We start from the raw sequence: 25,201 nt of genomic DNA, 5'->3' as shown, positions 1-25,201 counted from the left end.
GGCGGCTGCCAGGCGTCGCCGGGTCACACGCTGACACCCGCCGGCCTCCTCCAGGACTCAGCCTCCCGCCCCTGCTCCCCTCCAGTTGCCCGGCTCTGGCTGATGCTTGTAGGTCCAAAGAGGGCAGGCGATTATGGTTTATAATTAACACAATTAAAAATAGACTTTGAATAAGCTGAACACAGAGAGGGTAGAAATCTCTAGTGCAACTGTCAGGTTAGGAGGAAACTAAGAGGTATTACTCAGACAAAGGTAATCGCAGACACTGCAGCGCCGGAGCTTCGACTACCAGGCAAGTACTTTTAAGCTTGTTTACAAACCAGTCCCCAGTGAGCTCGGTCCATGCACTGAGCCGCGTGAACTTCACCACAGCCAGCTCTGCAAGCGGCCAGACAACTGCTGGGCTAGGCCAGATTAGTGTCTCTGCCGGCATACTCAGAAACTCTAATATTTGTGAAATTATAGTTTGCTTTCCAGCTGGATTCCCAGGCTGAGGATCTTTTTAAGTGAAAGATGCTTAAATTGGAGGGGTTTGGATTTTTAAATACCAATCTGGCTTGTATTTAAACTTCTTACAAATCTATCTTTAAGATAATAACCATGAAACACTGTATCTGGGTTTCCTCCTTCTCAGCTGATGTTCACAAGAGTCATTCCTGGGAAGGGAGAAACTGGCCAGCCAGTTACACTGGAGAAAATGTGAAACAGACTATGAATAAAATGCTGTGCAGTTCAAAAACAAAACCTGGGGGTGGAAAGAAAGATTAAGAAGTTTGGAGGGAGGAGGATTTTTTCTTGTTGTCCTTTTTTAAAAAAATACTAACTCTTTATAGTTTGAGGCTCCTATGGATTATTTATAACTAGGATAGAATTTTCAGGCAGAAATGGGATTTTTAATATCAAGCAGCCTTCCTCAGAACATTTTTATTGAGGAAATATGTTTGCATGGCAGTGGAAGCCATCGGGATGCTTGGAGTAAAAGAGTACAGAAAGAGAAGACTGGGTTAAATTAATTCCTGCTAAATACCTACCAGCAGACTTGCTGTCTATATGGGGAGCTGGAGACAGAATTGTACCAGGGTAAAAAGGATACTGCATCTATTTATAGCACTGCCTTCAACACTGTAGGAATTCAAAGGAAAACTCCAACTCAGCACACAGTCTTCTCATCATCTGCTCCTGTCAAGATTAAATCGGGGCTGAGATCATTCCCTTCCCCTGCAAATCCTTGCTAGGAAGGATCTGTTGCTTTCTGCAAGTAAGGAACTACCATGGTACAAACCACTCCAGAGCTCATATGGTCTGGGCTCTGGGAGTCCTCACCCAGCCAAATGTCACCTCTTTTCTCTTGGTAGTCAGAGAAAGGGGAGAAAAAGAGCCTTGCAAGCCTCGGCACTCTTCGGGAAAGACCAAATGTGTCCCACCGGCCCTGCATCCCTGCTCCCCGTACTGTCCCCAGCCCTTCTCCTTACGCCAGGTGCTCTGGGGCACTTGCAAACAAAAGGGTAGCTTAGCTCCAGCACGCTCCCAGTGCCGGGTGGCAGGGAGGGGAAGATGAACAGCATCCTGGCACATGGTCATGGTCATTCGTGGTGTCACATACTGCCATGAGGCCCTTAGCCTACAGGGGTATATGCCCCTCTTGCCACTGCAGGGCCATCCATCTCTGGGAAGGAGTTGGCTCCAGTAGGTGTGCGTGGCACCTATTTATCAGTAGAAAGTCTCTCTGATGTTAAGAGTACAAATGGGAGCAGCCTTGGAAAATGTATTAGCAAAAACCTGACCGCCACTCTCAAAATAAGGCAGGTTCCTGGAGTTCCTTAGCTCTGCTCTTCTTTTAGCATCATGGTGCCTCAGATCTTTCCTTCTCATCTTCCACCTTCCAGTTTCTCTTTAATAAGAACTGCTCTTTCGTTCTTCACAAAGCACTACCTACTCTACTCTGTCGGTGCTCCTCTTTTGTAATTCTGTTATCAAGCTGTCTGCTAGGTGGGGAGCAGAAGGTGCAGGACTTGGTGCTGCCTTTGAGGTACAGGTAATTATTATGTGCATCTGTTATTCTGGTTGCTGCCTCAACAGGTGGAAAACATGCTGTTCTCTGATAGATTTGCAGCACTCTGTGCTCCTGCCTTGTCTTTTCTCTAAAGCCAGTCGTGTGGTGTTCCTAAAATAATAAACACAGCCTCACTGCTGCCGCAAAAACCCCTGGCAAATATATTTTTATGGGAATGAAATATTAAAGGATTTGAACAGTTATTCACTGAAAGCAAAATATGAGCAGTAAGGTTGGGTAAAGATTCAAAGGCTGGTTTGCTTCCTCTCCCTAGGGCACATCAAGGCTGTACTGTTTGCACTTTAGAGATGGATAGTGGGGAATTACTTAACCCAAAATGATGGAAACAATTCAGACTATAATAATATAGCATGAGAGTTTCTCACATTACATCTATTCCCCATACTGCTGGCTCTATTCTGCCTTCAGATTCACGTGCACAACTCTCACTGGATTCTGGAGGAACTGTATTTGAAGCCAAGATGCATTTCATTGTTTTTCTGAAGTCTCTCTACGGTTTAGTTGCTAAATTCCGCACTCAAGGACTGGGGACAAAGCTTGTCTAAACACTTCCCAGTATCTGTCTCTGTGAGGTTCCCATCTGCTGTGTTTTATTTTGAATTTCATCTTCCTACTTTCCTAAAAACACACAGCAGAAACACACGTTTCCTCTGCCCTGGAATGCAGGACTCACCAAATTTCCCATCAGGTTCTTTCACGACATACGATGGATCCAAGTTTGTCTAAAAATGCTACAAGCCCTTTGCGGAGCAGGAAGGAAGGAGACCAGAAATGTGGGCCAAGTTTCTGAGTGTTACAAACACCCCCCATCCCCCAAAGGGAATCCGTATCCTGTTTCCTCTCTCCCAAAAATTTCACCTGGCTTTGGGTTTCATTAGGAGAAATACACGTTGCTCAAGTCCAGGCTCTAAGTCTTTGGTCCGTACTTCCTGCTGACACTGCAGAGACTACAAGAGCCAAGAAAGCTGAGTCTGGCCTGGGGGCTTCAAATTTACTACAATAGCAGAGCAAATTAAATGGAGAGCGCGTTAAGTGGGCTGGGAGATTGTTGTTGACCAACAAATCTTCATTAAGTTCCCACACCAAGCTGTGTTGTACCTCCGATGAAACTGATTATTGCATCTCCATCTGTGTTTCAACTATTTCTCCACCAGCCTTAAAAGAAATTCAGACTTGCTTTCAGTCTAATTAGAAGTAAAACACAGTATTAATCCACCTTGCCCCATGCACACACCCAGTTTGGAGGTGTTGGTGCATCATCCAAACAGGCCAAGTTCCCCTCTGTTCACCACTCGTTATTTACTGCCCTGGTTTTTGCCAGCTCTTTTATTTACTGCCAGTGTCTCACAGAGACTTTGTTCACTGTTTTATGGTGACTTTCTGGATTACTGGTTTACATTACCAAAGGCAAAGTCTGAGATCAGTTCCTGGCACTGCTCTCCAGACATTTCAGCTCAAGAGCCACCAGCATGAACTCCAAGAGTTCATGCGACTCGCGCTTCCCAACAGCAAAGCCTGTGCTTGGCATAACAGCAGCTTTCACGGGATTAGAGCAAAGCCCTTTTCTGATGTTCATGACTGAAGGGAGGCTACCACAACTGGGGCCTCTGACAGCCTGCCCCACAGACCAGTACTGGAAATAAAGCTCCACAGGTAAAATTCAGGTGCCAAGCTACTCTGCTGTATGGGCTTTAAAAACACTCTGCCCAATTTAGGCCAAAAATATGAGGAAAAAATGCAAAGGAAAGCAAGGGGCATTAAATAGCATTACTGAGAGTTATACAGCTTTAGTATCTGCAGTGTACATGCAGAGCAGGATCTTCTGCCACAGACTGTCCTTGCCCTAGAGTAAAGTAAGAAACAATTACTAGGTATTTCTCTTCTAAATATAAGGTAAGAAACAAAAGGTACATGCAGATACAGCATGAATGAGGGAGTTAGCCTTCGGTATCATTCTTTGCCGGATAACAATTATGGTGGCCATACTATGTGTTGGCCATGGAGATTGGCCATACCCCGTACTATGTTGTCCTCAGAGTCAGGTAACACTTGAAAAACACAGATGGGACTCAACCTTTCCTGTGTCAAAGAGAAGGCATTGATTATTTGCATTTATGCAGCAGCACCTCAGCATGCAGGCTGTTACTGGTTCCCAGCACCTGGGCACTGCAAGGCAACTTCCCCTTTATAAAGCTGCCTGTTGTGTCCCAGGCAAGGCTGAAGAGTGCAATCACAGCAGCTACCTTCTAATGGGATCTGAATTATTTTTTGCTAGTGGTTAATTGGTTTCTGTGCTCTAGAAGAAAATGTGTTCTGTTCTTTTTGTACCAAGTGATCTATGACATTTAGAGGCACATGTTTTTAACTGCTAGTTTGTTTTAGAAATATGGTAAGAGTTAACCTAAAGGACAAATGATTAGAAATACCTGTAATCCCAAGAGCTAACACTACTGCTAGGAAATTCTGGACCTCAAATCATCTGTGCTACAGAATATGATGAGTTCCTATTTTTTTCCCTTCAGCAGACTTAGTAGTGAGATTTTACAATGAAAAGAAAGTGATTTGCTTAGCTGACTTGGGATTTCATCTTCCGTTGCATCTCTTACACTATACACACATCAGCAAGCAAGTCTCAGCTCTGTTCAGTCTCAGTCTGACCTCTGTACTAACTTGATTTATTGTTTGTAGTTCTCAAATAGTATATTACGTTATACCCCAAAGGGTCTGATTAGAACTGGCCAGTATTTTAATGATTTATGAGGGGCATCTGGGACTGCATGGGTAGCATACGTGTTGTGTCACTGCTATAGGAGGAGTCTGTATTGATCATACCAGAGTGCTCCAAGACAAGAGCGTGTCAAATTCCAGTAAGCATTAGTTCACAAACCTGACTTGACAGGTGGCCAAGATTGCAGTGGGACTGACCGTAGCTCTCATGGTGGGAATAAAACAAAACAGCTGGATTGCTTCTAGCCATTGCGTTATGAGAGGATTTCCATTCCTTTCTCTTGTTCTATTTCTCTCTTGCAGTGGTTAAGGAGGTGTTTATCCTTCCCAGTTCTGTAGCCAGAAACCTGGGTAACAGGAGCTTGTGATCAGCTCTGTGGTTTATCTTTCTGCCAGAAGATACTGGTGAGAAATACAGGCTACTGGAACTAGCCTTCCAAACCTCTCTGAGTCTGGCCATGGCTATCACATTGCTAGAAAGTCTCAGATCAGAGAGGCTGAGGTGAGAGAAAGATGAAGAAACAATGAAAAAGACTGGGCAGTTGGTTTTAAGCCATAACGTCACTGTATTTAATAAGAGATCATGCTATTTTATTTTAGGGTATCTCTAAAGAAGGACTTTGCAGGCACTGAAAGAAGGGTATCAGGAGCACAGCATGGTGATACAGGGTTTGTGTGTCCTTGGTTTGATTTTGCATGTTCTTGAGCACCAAAGCCAAACTCTGCCAAAGCATTCCTAGGAAACCTCGTCCCCCAGCATGGAAGTCCAAACTTGACCATGACTTTGACCTCATAATGTAAGCTGCCTTTGACTCACTAGAGGTGGACACAGCTTTTGACCCAAATTAAACCCAAGGGTGACTCTTTACCGAGGTTCAGCTGTCACTACCAGTGTTTGGCAGCACTCTGCCCCTGGGTTGCCTCCGAGCTCAGACTTCTGGAGAGATGTAGAGAAGTAATCCAACGTAACTTTACCATCTCCACCTGTGTGGTGGGAACAGCAATGTCTTCCTCACAGGCTCACTGTGATAACTATAAAATGCATTCCAGTGCTCAAGAAACACCAGGAAACTGCTGCTGCCTACCTTCTGCTGTTTCCCATCTTCCTTCCTAGCAGGTTACTCAACCCTCCTGCTACGCCAGTATAGGAATATATGTCTTCTGTCTCCTGTAAGTTGGGTAACATAGAGCTATCTCTGTGGTGATGCTAGAGACCACAGGACAAGAACAAAGATCAGTGAAGCTGTCAATGTCCTCAAACAGAGTAGACCCCCCCAAAAAGGCAATATATTGTTTTTAAGATAGAAGAACATACCAGAGCGAGTCACAGGGGAGAAGGGCTTTGCATTGTGCCATCCTTTCGGTTAAATCCTTGAGGCAGAAACCATTAATTTCTAATGGGATTCTTTGAATTCTGAAGCCTGATGCTTCCAGCACTGGGGTGGAGGACACTTCTATATTATTGTTACAGTAGCCTCATTCACCTTCAGATGTGGCCTGCTAAACTCCAGTGGGGACACAGGACACTGATCTAAGGGACTGCATTACAACTGGGGCTCTGTGCAAGGCACAGCACAGGAAATCCTTGGCCTCTGAAAGTTGCTGAAGCAAGAAACAAACATGACTTCTGCCTCAGATAATTCTGGAGGTATCCTGGGAAAATTAGATCAGGCTAGATTAAGAGTATGAAACACAGAGTAAGCCTGAAGAATAAAACCATGGCTGAGAGACTGGAAACAACACCCAAGTGACACCATCTTTCTTTCATTAAGCTAGATGCAGTGTGCCCAGCAACCCGACCGTGGCTTTCTCATGTTGTGTTCAGTTGGATGCGAGATGTCTGCATTGACACCCCTAACAAAGCATGCAAAAGAGTGTAGAAGTGGGGCTGCCTAGCAGTCACAGTTTCACCCCAAACAGCCACAGAGAGGGAGCAGAGAATGTACCCTGTGGTGTCCAGCACTAACATAGCGACAATGCTGAAGCTGAAATGCATCACCGCAAATGTCAGTCTCCAGTCCACTGGATCTGCTTCAGAGAAATAGACTCAGCACATTTCAGGCAATCTGTGAATAAACCCAAGCTTGTACCTCTCTGCAGGGTCATGCTGTTCTAACATCGTCCAGTAATTAGAGCACCACACGCTCTCTGCAACTGCAGGCTGCAAATATTGGTAAAGCATTACTAAAAGTCATGAAAAAGCAGCTAGAACTCGTGTTGTTCAGGAAGGGTGAAGGTTTTGGTGTGGTTGTACCAAAACACCAGTGTTAGCCAGACAACCCTGCTGGTTACTGGCAACTCCAAGAGGAAATCGGCAGCACACGTTACTCCTGATTTACGGCAACCTGCATCAGCTTGCCAGCCTGTCTTTCAGAAATGTTTAACCCTTGGAGTTTTTCAGTAATCTTCTGAGGGTGCTTCCAGAAGAAAAAACAGAGTTTACTCAGAGTATATTGGCTTTCACCTCAGAGAAGTCATTGCTGGAGGCAACAGAGATACAGCAAAGTAACAACCCTTGTGCAAAGGAGAAGTGCCAGCCTTAACACAGAAGAACTGAATTTTAGCCAAGCTTCGCTTCAAGTGGGAGCACAGGGATAGCAAGAGTGTCCCATGAATGTAGCATGTCCAAGAGCTGTTTAGTGCTACAACACTGTAGATTGGGGTTTTTGTTTTCTCAAGAGGGAGTGAAAAATATCAGTACTGAATGGAGGAAGGAGTTACAGACTGTTAGAACCAATCACTGGTCAAGTCTGATGGCTGAAGTCTATTGCAGAAGAAGACACTGGCAATGATGCTTCATCTGGGAGCAGTAGCCTGGCAGGGAACTAGCGAGACTCTCAAATACGGGCATGCTGTTGCAGTGACAAATAGCATGGAGATGTGGTAGATGCATTTTGGACCAGCTACTCTCTTTGGGTCATATGCAGTGTGTCTGATTCTCTACCAGATGAGGTTGGGTTAATGGTATAAGGATTTACTTGGCAGCTGAGAGCACAGGAGTACCAAGGGGCTCCAGAGGGCCCAATTTTGCAGCTGAACTTCTGTGCTCACAGCCAAAAGCCCTGCATCTTTGCTGGGACTGGGGCTGGAGAGGAACTGACTTTCCTTTGCTTGCTTGCCAAGGGCCAGGTTCAGGTCCTTAGAGCTCTACAGTGCTCTCGCTCCAGCTGATGACTTCATGAACACCTAGCATTGGGAGGAACACAGCTCCCTGCACAGTTTTAAATGTTTGTGTTTCCCTGCATATGCTGATGACATCATTGCCACCTGAGGGCTTGAACTCTGGTCTTGGCAGGTAAAAGCCTTTCAGGTCACCTTACATTGGGGTTCTTGCTCTCAATGCATATGTATGTAATGATTGCTAGATGGCTGTAATTAAATGACTGTAAAGCACCACCTAAAATTCACTACTAATAAATTCTTAATAGCTGATGCTATAACAAGCTGTTACAAAAAAATACATCATAACACGCAGATTGTTAACAGTGCCTGGGCCTGTTTAATGCACAGCTTTAAATAGTTGCAATGCACACTGTAAAAATGGTATGTAAAATTTGTAACTAGTAAATAAAAAGTCCAATTCAGAAACAAAATATACCCAAGCTTCAGTGAAGAAACCACAGAAAAACTTGGGGTGGAGGAGCTCTCTCCTTTTATCTCTGCAGTCCTTCTGGTGGTGCTACCCATCAGCTATGGTTTCTGTAAAGCATACGCTGTTTGCCCACCCCTGCCTGATGCACACCCTGTCCCTGCCTCTGTCCTGACACAGAAACATGGTTAGGACTCCATTTATATTACAAAAAAATGCAACTGTGTCCAGAAAACCCTTGGTTTTGCATTCCATGAGGAAGGGGTGGGTCAGGAAAATCCATTTAGCTGTCCATATTTTTCACTTCTCTTTTATCCAGTCAAAGCTGCAGTGTGAGCAGTATCTCTACAGAGATGATTTCCCATGGCTAAAGAATAAAATAAATATACTTACAAGACCCAGAAAAATTAGCAAAATCAGCATGTGGCCAGGTCTTGCACATTTGCTACAACATTACTGCACATGAAAGGGTGGCTGCTTCTGTCTAGCCACCGTCAGGAACCACACACATGGCTGCTAAATACAAGTGTACTAACCAGCTGATGACAAGAGAATATTTTATACTACAGTTACAGACAAAAACAAGGCCACCCTGCCTCAGGGCCTGCATGCTGATGTATGTCCCGAAACAGTCAAGATCATCAGGTCTGAGCTCTGCTGGCTGGCCCACAGACTTGCTATGAAAAAATAAGACATTTTTGAGGCTTCTGAGGCCTGGCAACCCCTAACATCAGTGGAAACTGTGGCAAATTCAGCATATTTGAGAACCAGGATGGGTTGATTAATTTTTTCCTTACATTTGAGTAGTGCTTTGCATCAGAAATGTTGCTGCTGGTTTCCCTGCATGTCACACACAGGAAAGTTCTACCTGGACAGAGGAAAGGTGTCATGATTCCTCCCTGGTTAGGACAGAAAATCTGGTACCAACACAATACTGAGAGGAAAAAAGCCAATCAGATATTTTCCTCTTCCTTGTGCTGCTCAAAGCTGTCAAATACAGAGATTAATTTAGTTAGTCTGCTCCTCAACATAGGCTCTGCATGGTCTGTGGAGAGCTAATCCACCTAAGTGGATTTTGCCAAGTCACATCAAGTGGGTGCCTTACCCTAAATGTATAGCTGGGTTAAAGTCGTGGGTCTGGAAGCCTCTACTAAATTTGGAAGTGCTGTTCAGATTTCATCCTCCAGCTGCCAGAGAGATTTTCTTACAAACAGTTGGCTACTCAAATACCTTGTGCCTCCCTGGAAACTGCCTCTATCTCAGCTTTCAAGTCCAGCCATCCCTACCTCAGTCATCGCCGTATTTGATTCATACTATCTATATCCTGTAGCGCTCCTAGCAATTGATAAATTATGGCTCCAGCGAGACTATCAGGTTAAACACCAAGGAAGAAAGAATGATGACACTAATACTTGTCATTTGTGTGGAGATGTAGCAACACAAAATCCTCTCTCAAACATATGTTATCTTGGAGGAATCTTTCCAAGGGATAGGCTTTCTGAGAAACATTTATGACTTTTGAATACACGATGGGTGTGAACTTGACACGACCTACTTTGGCCAAGCCCTGGGCTTCAGCCTGGTCCTACTGCCACAAATCAGTCTATTTGAAGTGCAGTCAGACTGATATCTTCACTGAGATGACAAGGTTACAGCATGTACCAGCTAGAGAAAAAGATGGAGAGCACTTCGTTCTCAGGATTTAAAAATTCTGAAATATTTTTACTAAAGCCAGAGGAAAATTACTATGTTCTACCCATACGCAAAAGCCAGTACAATGCCTGGAATGATTAAAATATTCAATACACTGTTGAAATTAGGGCATCGACATCCTTGTGTTATACTCAAATCCCTCCTTTATCTTGGCTTTGGAAAATGCAAGGAAAAGCAGAGGATATAAAGGCTTTCTACTAAATATCCTAGACACAAGAATTGGGTTTTCCTCCTGACTTTCCACAGCACCATTCTGCAGGGTTTTGTATCACCGCATCTCAGCCTTCACACCATCCTCTCAGCTTGATCTTGTACCAATGGAATGCCAATTTGTCAAATTACACTGACTTTTGAGTTTGTTCTTATTTAATTAAATACTATGATGTTGCAGAAATTGGATAAAAGGTGGAACATGGTTCCAAGGACTGAGACACCTGTCAAGGGATACCTGTCTCTAAAGGCCCTCTGCTCAGCACAGCACTGAACAGCACTATGTTATGGATAAAGCTGTAGTCACTGAATTAACTGAAAAATAACCAAAGTGTCCACAGTATATACAGTCCACAAGGGTATTCACTGCTGAGAAGAGCAGAATCCCAAGTGGTCAGGAAGGAGATACACTCTGGAACCTCTCTCAGGACCACTTTCCTTTCTTCCTGGGATAGTCCATGTGTAAGGAACCACTGACCTGGCTGCTCTCATCGCCCAACTGCAGCAAAGCCACTAACGGATATCCAGCAAGGCAGCTACAGATGCAGGCATACTGTGGTGACACATACGGCTTTTGTCCTACTCTAGGTCACTCTAGATCATCAGAATGGCCTTCTGCTCTGTGACAGGCCTCTCTGATTGCAAGTCTCCTGCTAGTCATAATTAAGAAAATTCTATTACAGAGTTCAGATACAATTACAGTTGTAGTACAAACCAATTCAAAATTAATCTATATATAATGGTAAAATTTCTCCTACATGATTGAATAATTACTGCAATACAACTCCAGTAGGGCAAAGATCAGGAATATTTCATGTGAATATCATTCAAAAACTGGCATTTAAAAATTGTGTGCTCATTCAGACAACACACATCACAGAAACAGATCAACTGCAAAAAGCGAATGTAGAGGAACTGAGCTGAGAATCATTAAAAACATATTTTTAAAATGAAGAACAACCACATTATTACATATAATCATTTTCCTTTCACACTAATTTGTTTTAATCTATTCATGCTCCTTATAAAACATTACACAAAATTTTAATCATAGCATTGTTTTCTTAAATATGTGCATTTCAGTAAATGACACTTGCATGTATAAATTTTGTGAATTAAAATGTTAGACTGACACTAGAACTGAGGACTCATTTATTCAGAAAAAAATTGCCTTGTTTTCCTGTCTGTAAATTTTCTATGGAAAGCTATTATTTTTTTTTCAGTGTATTCATTATTCAACGTATTAGTTGAATAGTCCTACAGAGACTTCTCTGCTTTTGAATCATTCACAGCCTGTTAGTTCCAATTATTTCTCATTTGAAATTTGAACCCCAGCCCTTCCTTTTTATTGGACATAGAGCTTACATGAACTGATGCTGTTCTCCAGCTGAAAAAATGTGACCAGGATGCAGATGGAATAAGTTTTGTACACAGTGTCAGCAGTTCATGTCTGTGCTTCAACAGGAGTCAATTCCTTAGCTATAATACAAGATCAATGTGAGCGCAAGCTGAAAGTAATCTTAGAATAACTCTGAAGAAGTACATCCATCTTATAAAGACCATTATTCCACAACTTTTTATATCCATGTAGCACACACTACCTTCTTTTGCCAAGCCTATGCAGTTATGTTCCCATCTAGAAAGACAACTTTTTTTTTTTTTTTTTTTTTTTAAAAAAAAAGTCTCTCTGAAGGAGCACTTTTCCTAAGGTGTGCTACACATCAGAGTTACCTGCCCAGCTGTTAGAGGGATGGAGTTATGGACCTGGAAAGCACAGCTCCCAGAAGGGCTGTGCGAGTGAGTTGCTGCCTGTCCTTCCCCATCTTAACAGCGGCCCAAATGCCACAACATTAGCAAGACTTTTGGGCAGTGCCCTGTAATTCTCCACTCCCGTGAGGCTTAGGAAGGCAAGGCTGACAGCAGCCTTCAGTCCTCTGAGGCTAGGTACTACGAAAATTAAAGTAGTTATGCAGTGGAGAGGGAGAGAGGAAGGGATAACAGGCAGTACTAAATAAGGAAAAGAAACCAAAACAGTTGAAAGCAACTTTATAGGGAGTGAGAAGTGCCCTAGAGTGGTCATTAGCCACACTGCAAGGAATGAGATACATCAAATAAGGGGAACATTTGCTGCAGATATTATGAGGTGGGAAGGATTGGAGGAGGCTGTTATTCTTGAAAGTATTTAATGAGCTGGCAGATGGCCCTGTGGTCAGGACACAGGAAATGCAAGTCCCATTTCTGCTACAGACCTCCTGCATGGGATTGGAGCAGTCACACTGGTCTCTGAGACCTGGTGCAGTGGGCACTGGGGTGGCCAGTGTCAAAGAACCTATCAAAACTGAAGGGAGATGTCCATTCCAGTGTGGGAGTTTTTCCATGCCTCCTCTTGCATAAAGCCATCCAAAATGGGCAAGAACATCTGCTTTTGTTTTCACAGTAAAAGCAGACACTGGAGGAGATATGCACATTTGGGAGGGGAGCACATTCCACAGTGGAGCTCTTTGTAATACGAACAATACAAGACCATCCTGGGAACACCATTATTTGGTGAAAACAAGAGGACAAGGCTGCTTGTGAAGGTGGCAGAAGAAGATGTACTGAAATCACAGAGGGTCCCTCTTGGCAGCTGGGTGGCAAGGCAAATCACCCAAAAAAGGGTGGCGTCTAGTCAACATTCAGTGGCCTAACACAACACTGCTTCCCTCCTTTGTATCTGTGGACATTTCAGGGACTTTTAGTTGCTCCATTTCTCCTTCAGCAAAACAATGGATTAATATAAAGGTGTAACGAACTCCCAAAGCAGGCTAGTCTTCAGACACTCTCTCTGTCTTCATGCAAAGACAAATATTTTTAAACAAAGTCACACCAAAATGTGAACTTAGGGCTAGTGAAAGCACCTTGATAGGAAACTAGGAAAACATTTCACCACAGTTAGTGATTGGAAAGAAATAGTCAATTAAGGTTTTTGAACGTGAATACAACATATTTGCAAATGATAGACATGTTCTGCAGAAAGAGGGAGGATTTCAGGTTTGCTGTCCTGGACTGTTCTTCCCCAAACCAACCCTCTAAGCATTTATGCAAAAGACATTCAGTAGGCAGTGCCAGAGCAAGACTCTGACTGGTTGACTACAACTTCACTCACATCCTAGACAGATGCTTCCATTCTAAAGTTGCATGAGTCGACAGATACTTCCTAATAGCTCTGTAATGCAGGTGCTTGACTAATTTGTAGAACATAATAAAAAAATACATTTTTAATATTTTCTTAAAACACAACTCTGTTAAAAACAGAATTTCTATTCCTCTCTTTAAAAATCCTCCAAACTGTTCAAATCTATGGCTAACAAGGAACCACTATTTCAAAAGATATTTACAGAGTAATTCCAGAGATAAACTGATGCCTAAATAGTGTTTTTCCTTACAATTGAAGTACTTACTTCAATGAAATGGAATAGTTTTGGGAAAGAGCAGAGAGCAGAGAAGAGAGGAATACAAATGAAACAACCCATTTAAAAAAATATATATTAATGCTCATATGAATGGCAGCTGGAATCACTACAACTTACTTATGTAGGTTTTTTTCTACCATGGACATTTGTCATTAGGACAAGTAGGGCTGGTAACTACCATTGCAAAGAACCAAAATATTCCTTATGGAGTTTCCCCTGTTGAAGCTGACAATTAAGAGCTAACCAGTAAATAAGATTTTGCATGACCAATTCTATTTAGCTTAGCCCAGTTTATTGAGCAAATTATAAAAGACAAATCAGGTAAAGTATATATAAGGAGGTCCTAGTTAAGATGTTGAAGTCCTTTAACATGATTAAAGGAGTGTAACTTGTTTCTATACCCACCAAGTACCTATATTCACATAAAACATTTTCTGAAGCATTACCTCTTTCCATTTGAAAGCAGAACTCTTGTGCTGGCATATTGAGGACTGAGCTGTTTAACTGCAGAAATAATAGTGTCTGGAGTTCCAGAGAGTAATATGAACTTTCTCACTTCCTATGAAAAAAATCCTTAAAAATATAATAATGAAGTTTTAAACAACTGTTTGACATACCTAGAAAGAAGGATTGAGTAGTCAGGTCAAAATAAGCCTGCTGAGGCCCTGAGCCTAGTAGTTTGCAAAAGCTTTCATTTCCAGTTTGCCATAGTACTATAAAACTTTATTTTAGAAGCACAGGCTTTGAAATCATTGTCTGAAGCACAACATGGGACTATGTGAACCACTGAACTGTCATTGTTTAGATTGCAACAGTATTCCCAAATCCAGTTGTGGTGTCTGTTGCGATAAGCATATAAACACAGAAGGAAAAGACAGTATGTGCCCCAAAAAGCTTACCACTGTAACTGGGCAAGCTTTGTGAGGGGGTAAGGGAAGGTGAGAGGAAGAAAGAGCGACCTTAGAAATGTCTCTGTCTGGTGGTGAATGTGTGCCCTCCCCCTTTCAGGATGGCCTGGGACTCCCTGTGCAGCAGGGACTTACTGCGCCCCAAGATAAGATGCGCCTCAAGCCGGACGCCTGGCAGCCAGAGCAGTGCCGGAACGCCGTCCCTGGAGGAGCTGCGGCGCCTGCTCTGGACACGCACATACCCCATGGGACACGTGGATGAAGTCTGGCCAAACCTTTATGTGGGAGACCTGTAAGAGAGAGGGAAGGGTTGAAGGTGTTAACGCAACTCTTGACCCCCCACTCTATTTCCCTCAAAATCTTCCACTCTTTATTTAAGAAAGAGAGCTAGGCACTGATCTGGGGACGCCTCACAGTAAGTCCAAGTGTTGACCAAGGCTGAACTGTGTATAGGATGCTGTAGCACAGAGAAAAGGCATCCTAAGTATGCAAAAAGAATATTTCCCCTCTTGATTTCTCCTCCTGCATTAGTACAGGAGTGCCACACTGCAGGAGCCTGGTGGGGCCACAGCATTGGTACTGCAGGCAGTCATGCCAGAGTGAGGTAAACAGGATCAACCTCGTTTTCTCCTCACTTTGCCAGATGGCATCAGTCCCCTGAACTGACGGGTGCTCAGCAGAGGTGACTTGGTGAGAAAGCAAACCAGAAAACTCTTGGCTTGTGCAGAAATATCACCACCGCCACCTTTTTATTTTTTGTCAGTTGAGAAGGACAACCCAAACTGATGTTTGGGAGGAAAATGCAGGAAATGTAAGAGTCAGTTTCTTAACAAGTCACTTCTGTCTTGAAGCATTTTGGTGGACACTTTGGACTTGAGCAACCTGTCAGAAAGTAGCCACTACAACTTCATGCAGATTTAACAAATTCCACCATCAGCAGCATGTTCTACCCTGCATTATACTGCAGCAGGAGACTATAACCCAGCATCCTTCTTCCAGGTATGTTGCACGTGACAAAGCACAGCTGAGCCAAATGGGCATCTCCCATGTTGTGAATGCCGCTGCCGGGCGATTTCACATTGACACCGGACCCAAGTTCTACAAAGACTTGCCTGTGGATTACTATGGAGTAGAAGCTGAGGACAACCCAAACTTTGATCTCAGCGTTTACTTCTACCCAGTTGCTCGATACATAAGAGCAGCACTGAATTCCCCAAGAGGTAACTAGACCACCTGTGCACGTTGCCTATCTTCTGCATAGGAGACAAGTAGGGCAAGTTATCAAATAGCATTTGGCATAAACCAACCACCTGCAGATGTGGGTAAGAATGGAGTTACCCAAACCACGTAGCATCACACCAAACTCCTGAACTCCCACAGTGAGTGGGATTTCCTCTGTTCCCCTGAAACAGGGAAGGCTGTACTGAACATGCTTTCAAAGGGATTTTCTCTATGTCCACTTCTATTCACTAGCAAAAGACACAATAGCAAGTTTCCTTTATTAGCCATAGGGACACACTGACCTGGGAGGAGGCATTTACACTTGATCTTCTCAAACGAGTGACAGGGTTTAAAATAAAAGCTGGGATGGGTAAAAAGACAAGGGCAAGCATCATATTTGTGTGAGAGGAAACAATTATAATGCTACAATCTGTACAAGTCCTGCAAATACAGGGTAGGGAAGAACTTACTGGAACACAATTCTATAGAAGAGAACCTAAGCAACACTATCAGCCAGGAGATAATGTCGTGCTGTCTCTAGAAGGAGTATAACCTTGAAATAGGAAGATAACCTGCAAAATCCTTGGACTCACTAAACACAGGCCAGGTGCCAGAGACCTGGGGCTAGTGGGGGATCATTACTGTTAAGGACAAACCCTCACAAAACCAAGTCTCAACTATGCCACAAAATTGTACAGGTACCCACTCAAAAGTAAGTGATTTATTAAGAGAATAGTTATACACTCAGCAAACTGTTTCGCTTGCATTGTAGTGAGCCTTAATTTCAATGAAGGTCCTAAAATACTAACTACCCAGCTTAATCATATGCAGCTACTAGATCTGATCTACACCATACAAGGTAGGAAAGGGAGACACAGTAATTGAAAATAGCGGACCTCCGTGCTAGATACGTCAGCATTTACTGCTGTTTGGAGGGCTTGATTCATCCCATTAGAAAGTATTTTCCTTTGTGCAACTGAGGGCTGCATTTGGATTTCAAAACCACTAGCATATTTGGGGAAATGGGATCTGCACCCATTTCTATTACAGCATATGCTATTTGCGATTGATGTCATTATTGGTGGTGTTCCAGAGAAAGGTAAGATCCAAAAACTTTTCATGCGTGTGTAAAAAAAAAAAAAAAGTTCCAAATCAATTGACAAGAGACAGAAAACAACAGATGAATCCTGGTGGCCACAAAAGCAAACAAAACCAGTGCTTTGCAAGATGCGTGCCCAAATACTGAAAGTTATGAATGCAGAACAAGTTAGGGCTCAAGGCAAACACAATGAACTCATCATGTTGAGCATGCATATTTATCCCTACTCCCATGCTTTTAGATATTGCTTTACTGAACTCCATATGGAAGCAGGGTTCTGGGAATGGACACAAGGTGAAATTCAATCATATACACTCCAGCTGTTGCTGACATTCATCATTTTAAGGAAAGTGCAACAGTTTAGAAAATATATAAACAAGATGTTCTGGAAGCATAATTTCCCGAGGTACAGAAATTTAGCAGCTAAATACCCATGACCTGTGCAGGGATGAGACAGGGAGAGTACTGTTACTCACATCATTTAGAAGAAGAGAAAAAATGGCATTTATTATAAGCAGTGATGCTGAACAAAAAATTGTACCTGGTGACAAGAGGCCTGTTCATATTAAATTCAGGATGTAACAAGGTACTTCTGTTTGACTGAGAAGTAATTTAAGACTGCTGCTTAACTATTACAAGCAAATTCAACATCTTTTTAAAAATGGAATTAAATTATCTTTTTCACCTGGGAGAATAATTCAAAGTTAAAACTATATCAGGCACAAACATATTTAAAACTGTGACTTAAATACTCATTAAAGTAAGAACTGTTACTCCCATCATGCTTGAGGAAATATTCTGATGCTTTACACCTGAAGTCCAGAAAACAGAATGGACAGATTTATTCCAGATTTCTACCTTAGCTGAACAGAGTATGTCTTTGGTGATGTAAGGAATTTATTTTTAAGGCAATTTCTTCAAACTCGGATGCCAGAGCATGAGCAAAAGGAAGCAGCGGAGCGTTCCTGTCACAATGGTCAGTCAGTGGCTGCATCACAACTCAAATTACTTCCTTCATCATCTTTGTTGTACAGATTAAGAAATGCATGCACTACTATTTCAGCCATGCCACATAAGTATTATCTTGTGAACCCTGCTTTCTTGGCTGCCTTTCCTTCTGCACAGCCCTGCTGTTTCTTTACCCACGTAACAGAGCTGTTTGGGAAGGCTCAGCCAAGAGCAAGCAGATACACAATCTGCCTTCTTCTCTGCATTGAAAAACATGGTGTCAGGGAGGTAACTGACTTTCTCCCTCATGCTTTTGCTCAGGGGGCAACACCTTGAATACCAATCTTGCCCCTTTGCATGGACATCTGTACAATTTTAATTTTTCTTGAGTGCAGCTAAACCTAAATGTAAATCAGCAGGGTTTGGTAAAGTCTAGCAGAAGAAGGAGGGAAATAACTTGAGAGCACAGATGAAAGCATACCACAAAAACTATTAAACTAATGCTGTGCAGAGAGGAAGATTCCCAAGTAGAGGACTTTTCCTTTTATTGATCTCCGAACATGTTTAAAGCAGGCAGGTTAAACTCACCCTTAACTTCCTGAAAAGGAAAAACCTCTCAAAGGCGTTTCCCTTCTTCTACTTCAGTGGAACAAATGAAAAGCCAGGCTCCCTCTCCTGTCTTAGTCTTGGTGGTGGTTATGAAAGAAGCTTAACTAAGGAGAAAACAGTCCTCTCTCTTGACTCTGCTATATGTGCATTACATACATCAGTTTGACTCCCCACTCTCCAGCAGATGACAGCCCTTACCTGTTCCAGGACGTGTGCAAAGAAGGGACACACCATCATTTAAAGCTCTCCCTAGGCTTCTTGCTATTTTGAGCTGTGACAAAATAGACACTTGATTAATCAAGAAATTGACAACTGATTCTGCACCTGGCTACAGGATGGTGGCTAAAATGTAACAGGAGATAAGAAAACTGCTGTGGAGTGAGAAGAGCCCCTGGAGCCCACTAGCCTAGCTGAGCTCTCCTCCAGGTGAGCAGCATAATTCTGCTGGATTCAATGGAGCAAGGGCAGCTGGGGTGTTCACTCTGGGTGACGGATCCAGAACCTGGTTTTAAGCCAAATTGAATCCATCCTGCAAGAAAGCAAGGGCTAGTTCAGGACATTTAGCTCAGTTAATGGTGAGTAGCAAAAGGACAATAAGATATTATGTGTTTTAATGACTGATTTGTTCAACAACATTGAATTTCCCAACTTGAACTTGGCCAACAAAGTTGAATGTGCAAACTTTATCCCTAGTGCAAACCCTTTGATGTCAGTAGAGTTAGAGCAGGCATGAGCTGGATATAATATCCATAATCCGTTGTTAAAAACCAAGTGTTATTGTTCTGCACAAATCCCAGCCGGATGACAGTTATTGTCTGCCTCTGCAAAAAGTAGCTTGAGATGTGCGGTGCAACATTTCAAATAAGGATTGCAAGATTTAATAATGCCAAAAGCTAAGTGCCCCCACTTCTCCTCAGTTAATCTCATTATTCCTACGGGATCCTGTTACACGCTCAAAGAGAAGGTTGAAACATGGCCCTCTTATGTGGGATCAGTCCAACTTCTCTTTGCACTGTATGTTAAAATAAATGGGGGCAGGGAAGGCAGAGTGGGAGGATGTCTGCTTCTGGCTTGGATTCTGTGGTACAGAAGATCTGGTTATAACCTCCTTGCCCACCCCATGAGAGGGGCCTGCACCACAACTGCCTCTGTGAACGCTGCTTTCCCAGGCTGTGGTCCAGCAGCCACCCGTGAATCCAAGCCTTGGTGCTGGGACAGTGCCTCTCGGCTGCCTCCCATGAAGGGCTGATGCAATACGCTGTTATCAAGACCACTGCAGTCAGCCCACATGGAGCAGACATGCTTCGGGCGCTAGTCAAATGCAGTATATCATGGTGGGTTCCAAGTGTCACTTAACCCATTTACAGCTACTGCTAAGAGGCAAGGGTCTGAGCCTGTAAACAGAACCCAATAGCACCATAGCTTTTGTTTCCTGACTCAAGTTTAACATTCAATTTGTTTGCTACAAATAATCACACGGTAAATTCAAATCTGCTTTCATTAGAACAATTTTAAGTTAATTAAATCATTTCACATGACTGATTTATCTGCAACAAACAGTCATTTTATTGTCAGTGTACCAGCATTTATCATAACCTCTGTGCATGGTGAAACAAAGGCTAACAATGTGGAATAGATATTGCACATTTAAAAGAGATAATATACCTGCATCCTCATGGGAACAAGTGTATTAGAGAGCCATGCAGATTAGGTCCAAGGACAGTAGCTGGGGCTTGGACAGGTTTTTGCTCAGACACCTTCAAAAGCTAGCTGCCTATCTAGGAGGACTCTTTTGAAGTGCAGATAAGCCAGAGAAAAAGGGAAGAAAATTCAGTGTGTTATTACTCGCCACCTCCTCCTCTCAGACACAGAGTTAAATATAACAAATTTAGACTGAGTTTCAAAATTTTTAGTGATTGAAAAATCAAATCCAACAGCAGGGTAATATATTTTTGGTTGGTTTATGTCTGTTTTTTCCCCATCCTGGTGCAGTTCAAACCATAAAAATAATTTCTTTTTCTTTCATTTGTAAAGTGCTGGTAGCTTAGAATTTTTCAGAAAAAAAAAGAAAAAAAAAAGAATGCGGTTCTGGTTCCAAGAAAATTTTTCAGAACATGTTGTTCCTTGGCTTCTGTTATCTGGGGGTGTATGTTAGGGTGAGTGTCAGGACTTCCTCAGTCACTGCCACTACGTTGCAGTTAGGCCTACTGCAAACTACTGAAGCATGGCTTTTCCAAAGACCTTTTGGACTTGGCCCTATTCACAGTACTTCTCAAAGAGAATTGTGCTCTTGACTCTTTCACATTCCTCTGAAAAATCTCAGACCTGGGTTATTTGGGTCTGAAATGCTTTCTCTGGGAAAGATAATACAGCTTACACATCCCACAAGGATGGTGTGAAGGCTAATGATAGTGCAGGGGACATTGGGGGGAAAAAAGAAAAAAAAAAAAGGCCTAGTTAAAATTCAAGTTAGCATTATCTTTTAGCAGGAGTGCAAAGCATTTCTCAATATTCCTATAAAAAGTGTGACTTCATGTCCAAGAATGCCCATGGAGTTAATGGAATTGGCAGATAGACCGAATTTATCTTGAACAATGGCATCAGTGTCTCAGTAAATTCTGTAAAGCTGTGTCTGAATGGGAAAACACAAATAGAAATCACTTGATCTCCTAATTCTGCAAAACTGACATTATGTTGGGAAAACCTCTTCCTTCCCCCAAAGGTTTCGCTACCCAGTCCAAGTCTGCTGTCACCAGAGCGGTTTTCACCACTTCCTTGGAGACTATATTTGGCCCTTTATTTCTACTGAAGACATGCCTATCTTTAGGGCTGAGCTCAGATTTCTCATGCCAGGATAATGAAAGGTGGCTGTGTCACATACGCTGTGGAATTCAACACTTCTCTCAACCTGCTGGCCAGAGCAGGTTTTCATAGTGCACGCTCGCCCTCTCCGAGCACGTGGCTATGCCATCATCATCAGTCAGAACTGGAATGGCTGCTAAATAAATACTCTATCACAAACAAAATGGGATTTAAGATTAAAAGCTGTGCAACAAAGTATCCAGAATTAACACCAGGGAGATGGGGGCAATCGGTCTGAGGTTTTTGGCTGGATCTAGGCTCATCATCCAAAAAAGATATTTTTGTCTTGCTCCTTAATAATAGAGAAATTAATATACTGTAAGCACAAACAAAAGAAGGAACTAGCCCTGAAAAGCTGTCCATTCTTTCTACCTCTCCTTACATTTCACAGAGAAGCAGCATCTGAGATACTTTATTCCATCCCCAAAGGAATAAAAGCAACATGGGATTGTTTTTACTGATTTTTATCCTTTCCTGGATATAAATTGTTTTGTTGTTAAATTGCATTTTATACAGCTGTACAACTAGTAAACAAGAGACTATGAATGTGACAGTCTAAACAAATTAATTTTTTTAAATGCAGAAAATATTTCATTTCAAACTTGTGAAGATTTTCAGTGAAGAAGTGTTCTGAAATTTTCATGCTAAAAACGCAACATTTTTTCCAGCTGCCTTAATGTGAGACAGAGCTGTCCATTAGGTGGTCAGCAGTTCAAATCTGATTCTAATCACTGGCTACTTTAATAATGCCCAATTGCTGAGCCATGGTCTTTGTGACAAGACTAGATCTGACTGCAGCAAAGGACAAGAGTTTGAAAGTTTTCAAGCAGGACTATAATTCAGTACAACAACCATTTTTTTTTTTTTGTCTAATTAAAGATTTCTCAATGAATCATACAATTTTTGTGAAAGTTGAAGGATTTTATGATATTTACAGGATGCAGGTTTTCAGGTTCCAGAAGGAGCTCCTTGTTCAAAGCCAGAAGGAAAAGACTACAAATCTGAATTTTTCCATCTGAAAGCAATCCTTTTGACAAAATTTCCTTTAACTTCACATAAGACCATTTAAAAAAATGTTTATCTCCTTCCAGCATAGGTCAAAGACACACATTAGAAACCTGGGAAGCAGTCATGATACAGAACTGCATTTTGCAGGTTGCTTCCATTAGTGATCACAGCTGAAAAACCAAAAGCAGAGCAGAGGGAAGGAGGGAACTATACTCCTGGATCCCTGGAAGGTCTTCCCTGAGGCTCGCTTACAACAACATGGAAGGGCTCACCGTATTACTCTTAATGAAGACACACACCTCACACTGAAATCTCTGGGGAACTCAAAACATTCATAAATTGTTTTTAGTGATCACCTAATACAGAAGGGAAGATAAAGGCATTAGGGAAGGATAGTGACTACAGATGTACATGGTAGGCCATAGAAATAAAAAAACATAAGTAAGCTGGTGCAAATAACATCTACAAAAAGGAGCCGTTCTTAATGGTAATACCTATTTTCCCACATACTTCCAACAAGATCTGGGCAGCAGTCGGCACCCTCAGAAAGCATTACTGCCCTAAACAAGGAAGAAAAAAGAGCTTATGGAAAACCAGGAGTGTTCCTGTAACAGCAGTGAGCACTCCTGAGCATTGCACATTTGAAATCCCAAGTTTCAAGGCCCTTTGGTAGTGCATAACCTGCCAAGGCTGCTTCCCACAGCATGGCCTTCAAGTATGGGGACTTGAAGCTTTGCCAGCAAGTACATCACTCCCAAAACCACATGTGAGTGAGCAGGGACACCATGGATGGCAGACTGGGCAGGAGGGCATGCCATCAGGCTGATGGCTCAGCCCAAACAAGCAATCATGGATCCTGGAACACAATTATGAATTTTCTGTCCCCAGCCATTAAAACCCCCACTGTTCCCCAACCAGCACTGCACCAGGTCTGCTCTGCAGGGCTGAGCACACCTCCTCGCTCAGCCCCAGTGTCAGCACCACTTCCATCTCTGCTCCAGCACGATAAACCCCAGCATTTGGCCTCCTGGCGTAATTGCATCTCTCTCTCCTTTTTCCAGGTAAAGTACTAGTTCACTGTGCTATGGGAATCAGTCGATCTGCAACTCTTGTCCTTGCTTTCTTAATGATCTGTGAAGATATGTCCCTCGCTGATGCAATTCAGACTGTGCGCTCACACAGAGGGATCTGCCCCAACTCTGGCTTCCTCAGGCAGCTTCGGGAACTGGACCTCCAGTTAGGAAGGGGAAAAGGCAGAGGAGCAGAGGCCTGCTAGTGCCAAGGGGGCATGTCTCCTGGCACCAGACCGAGAGATGCTGCCCTCACTGAAGATGGTGCAAGGACACTTTTGGGACTGCTCTGTAGCTGCAAAGAAACTCCTTGGGAAACGGCTGAGCGTGAGCAAGCTGGTAGGAGTTCAGTATGTATTTTTTGGATAAGGCCACTAATTGGAAGGAAAATGAAATAAAGAAGGATTCAAACTGGCAGTTTTGCCCACCTGGGCCTGTTTATTTAACTACCTGTTGGGCAGGGGGTAGGGAGCAGTTGGGTTTTCATGCAGAATTAAAAGGCAGCACAGTCAACTTGAAAAAAGACTTTTTGCTTGCTTATAATTGCATTTATATGGCAAGAGGGAAAATGGCTAAACTAGTAAAAAGGAAAAGTAAGCATGAGGTTTTTAAGCAAATCTTTTAACATTTCACATCCAGCTGGCACAGGGCGGGACTTCAGGTTTTGCAAGCTGACACGCTCCTTTAGTCTGATGTGGAGACAGTAGTCAGGATCCAACTCAGACCTTGGGTTCTCTCTATTACAAGCCATGGGGGCTCTTGCTGGGACCTTCACAAGTCCTTTTAGCTTCAAATCTATGGCAAATACTCAGAACTTTGAAAGACTATGAAATCCTCAGGAGGCAATAATGGAGGTCCCAGCCAGATGCCGCACCCTGGGGCACAGCTATCGACAGCCTCACTGCTGGTCAGAGGGAAGGAAGGTGTCCCCTTGCACACATAAAGCAAGGGACATGCTCAGGGCACACTGCCCACTAGTGCACTGCAGGGCAGCAGCAGTGCCAGGCAGAAACATCCTCCTCTTGGCTTGCAACCCGATGCTCCAAATCACATTCCCCCAGTTTTCCTGTTTTAACAGAAAGCCAGAACCTAGTGTCATTGTGTCAGAGCAAAAATGAGCAAAACCTCTAACAAATCCAAAGCAGCAGCTCTGCATTTCGATTACTCTTTTACGCCCAATTGGCCACATTTAATCTTGTGAAGAACTCGAAGCAGATATTTGCTTCAGTGCAATTACAGCCGTATACAGAACATTGGCAAATGCAAACAATATAGAATTTCCACTTGACGGCAGATTAATTTGGTGTGATGTTTTCCCTTGAGAGGTCTTAAAGGCTTGCAGTTCTGAAAGTACCCTGCAGTTTGTATTTATAGCACTATGGATGTTGAATAGAGAGAAACATATACTTGTTCTGAACTGAAGTTTCTTTTGCCTCCATACATTAAAAAAAATTAACTGAGCATAGCACACTTCCACTGCATTTCTCATAATGCAATATGGAAATATTATTTCCCTGCAGAGCCTGTAGAGAAATTCAGGTGGTGTTTCCACTTTTATAAACATAGTAAGTAAAACACAAGCAATGCTACAGACTAATTTCCTCTCAGGGAACAGAGAGATGGCTCTTCCCTCCAGAAAGGGTCCAATCCCTTGGGACTGGAGTAAGCAGCCAGAAGGGAGGTCATAGCTAATGATGGAAAAAATCAGTGA

The 25,201-nt window shown here is 42.8% G+C and overlaps 1 protein-coding gene across 1 annotated transcript; it reads left to right on the top strand.

The window, feature by feature from the left end:
* The first annotated feature begins 14,774 nt into the window (after positions 1-14,774).
* Positions 14,775-23,696, top strand: DUSP13B (dual specificity phosphatase 13B). The gene is made up of 3 exons (XM_010177431.1): positions 14,775-14,965; positions 15,673-15,893; positions 23,482-23,696. The coding sequence occupies exons 1-3, from the start codon at positions 14,775-14,777 to the stop codon at positions 23,694-23,696; spliced, it is 627 nt and encodes a 208-aa protein (XP_010175733.1).
* Positions 23,697-25,201: the final 1,505 nt, after the last annotated feature.

The sequence above is a fragment of the Antrostomus carolinensis genome, unplaced genomic scaffold (assembly GCF_000700745.2).
Source record: "Antrostomus carolinensis isolate BGI_N321 unplaced genomic scaffold, ASM70074v2 scaffold21591, whole genome shotgun sequence".
In the NCBI taxonomy this organism is placed as follows: Eukaryota; Metazoa; Chordata; class Aves; order Caprimulgiformes; family Caprimulgidae; genus Antrostomus; species Antrostomus carolinensis.
Note: the sequence above shows the minus strand (reverse complement) of the source record. Positions and strands in the feature narration are given on the sequence as shown.

Excerpts from the sequence above, each read along its gene's own strand:
- DUSP13B (XM_010177431.1), top strand. The coding sequence starts at position 14,775 with ATGGCCTGGGACTCCCTGTGCAGCAGGGACTTACTGCGCCCCAAGATA. Across the intron at positions 14,966-15,672 it reads AACCTTTATGTGGGAGACCT|GTATGTTGCACGTGACAAAG; the intron begins GTAAGAGAGAGG and ends TCCTTCTTCCAG. Across the intron at positions 15,894-23,481 it reads AGCACTGAATTCCCCAAGAG|GTAAAGTACTAGTTCACTGT; the intron begins GTAACTAGACCA and ends TCCTTTTTCCAG.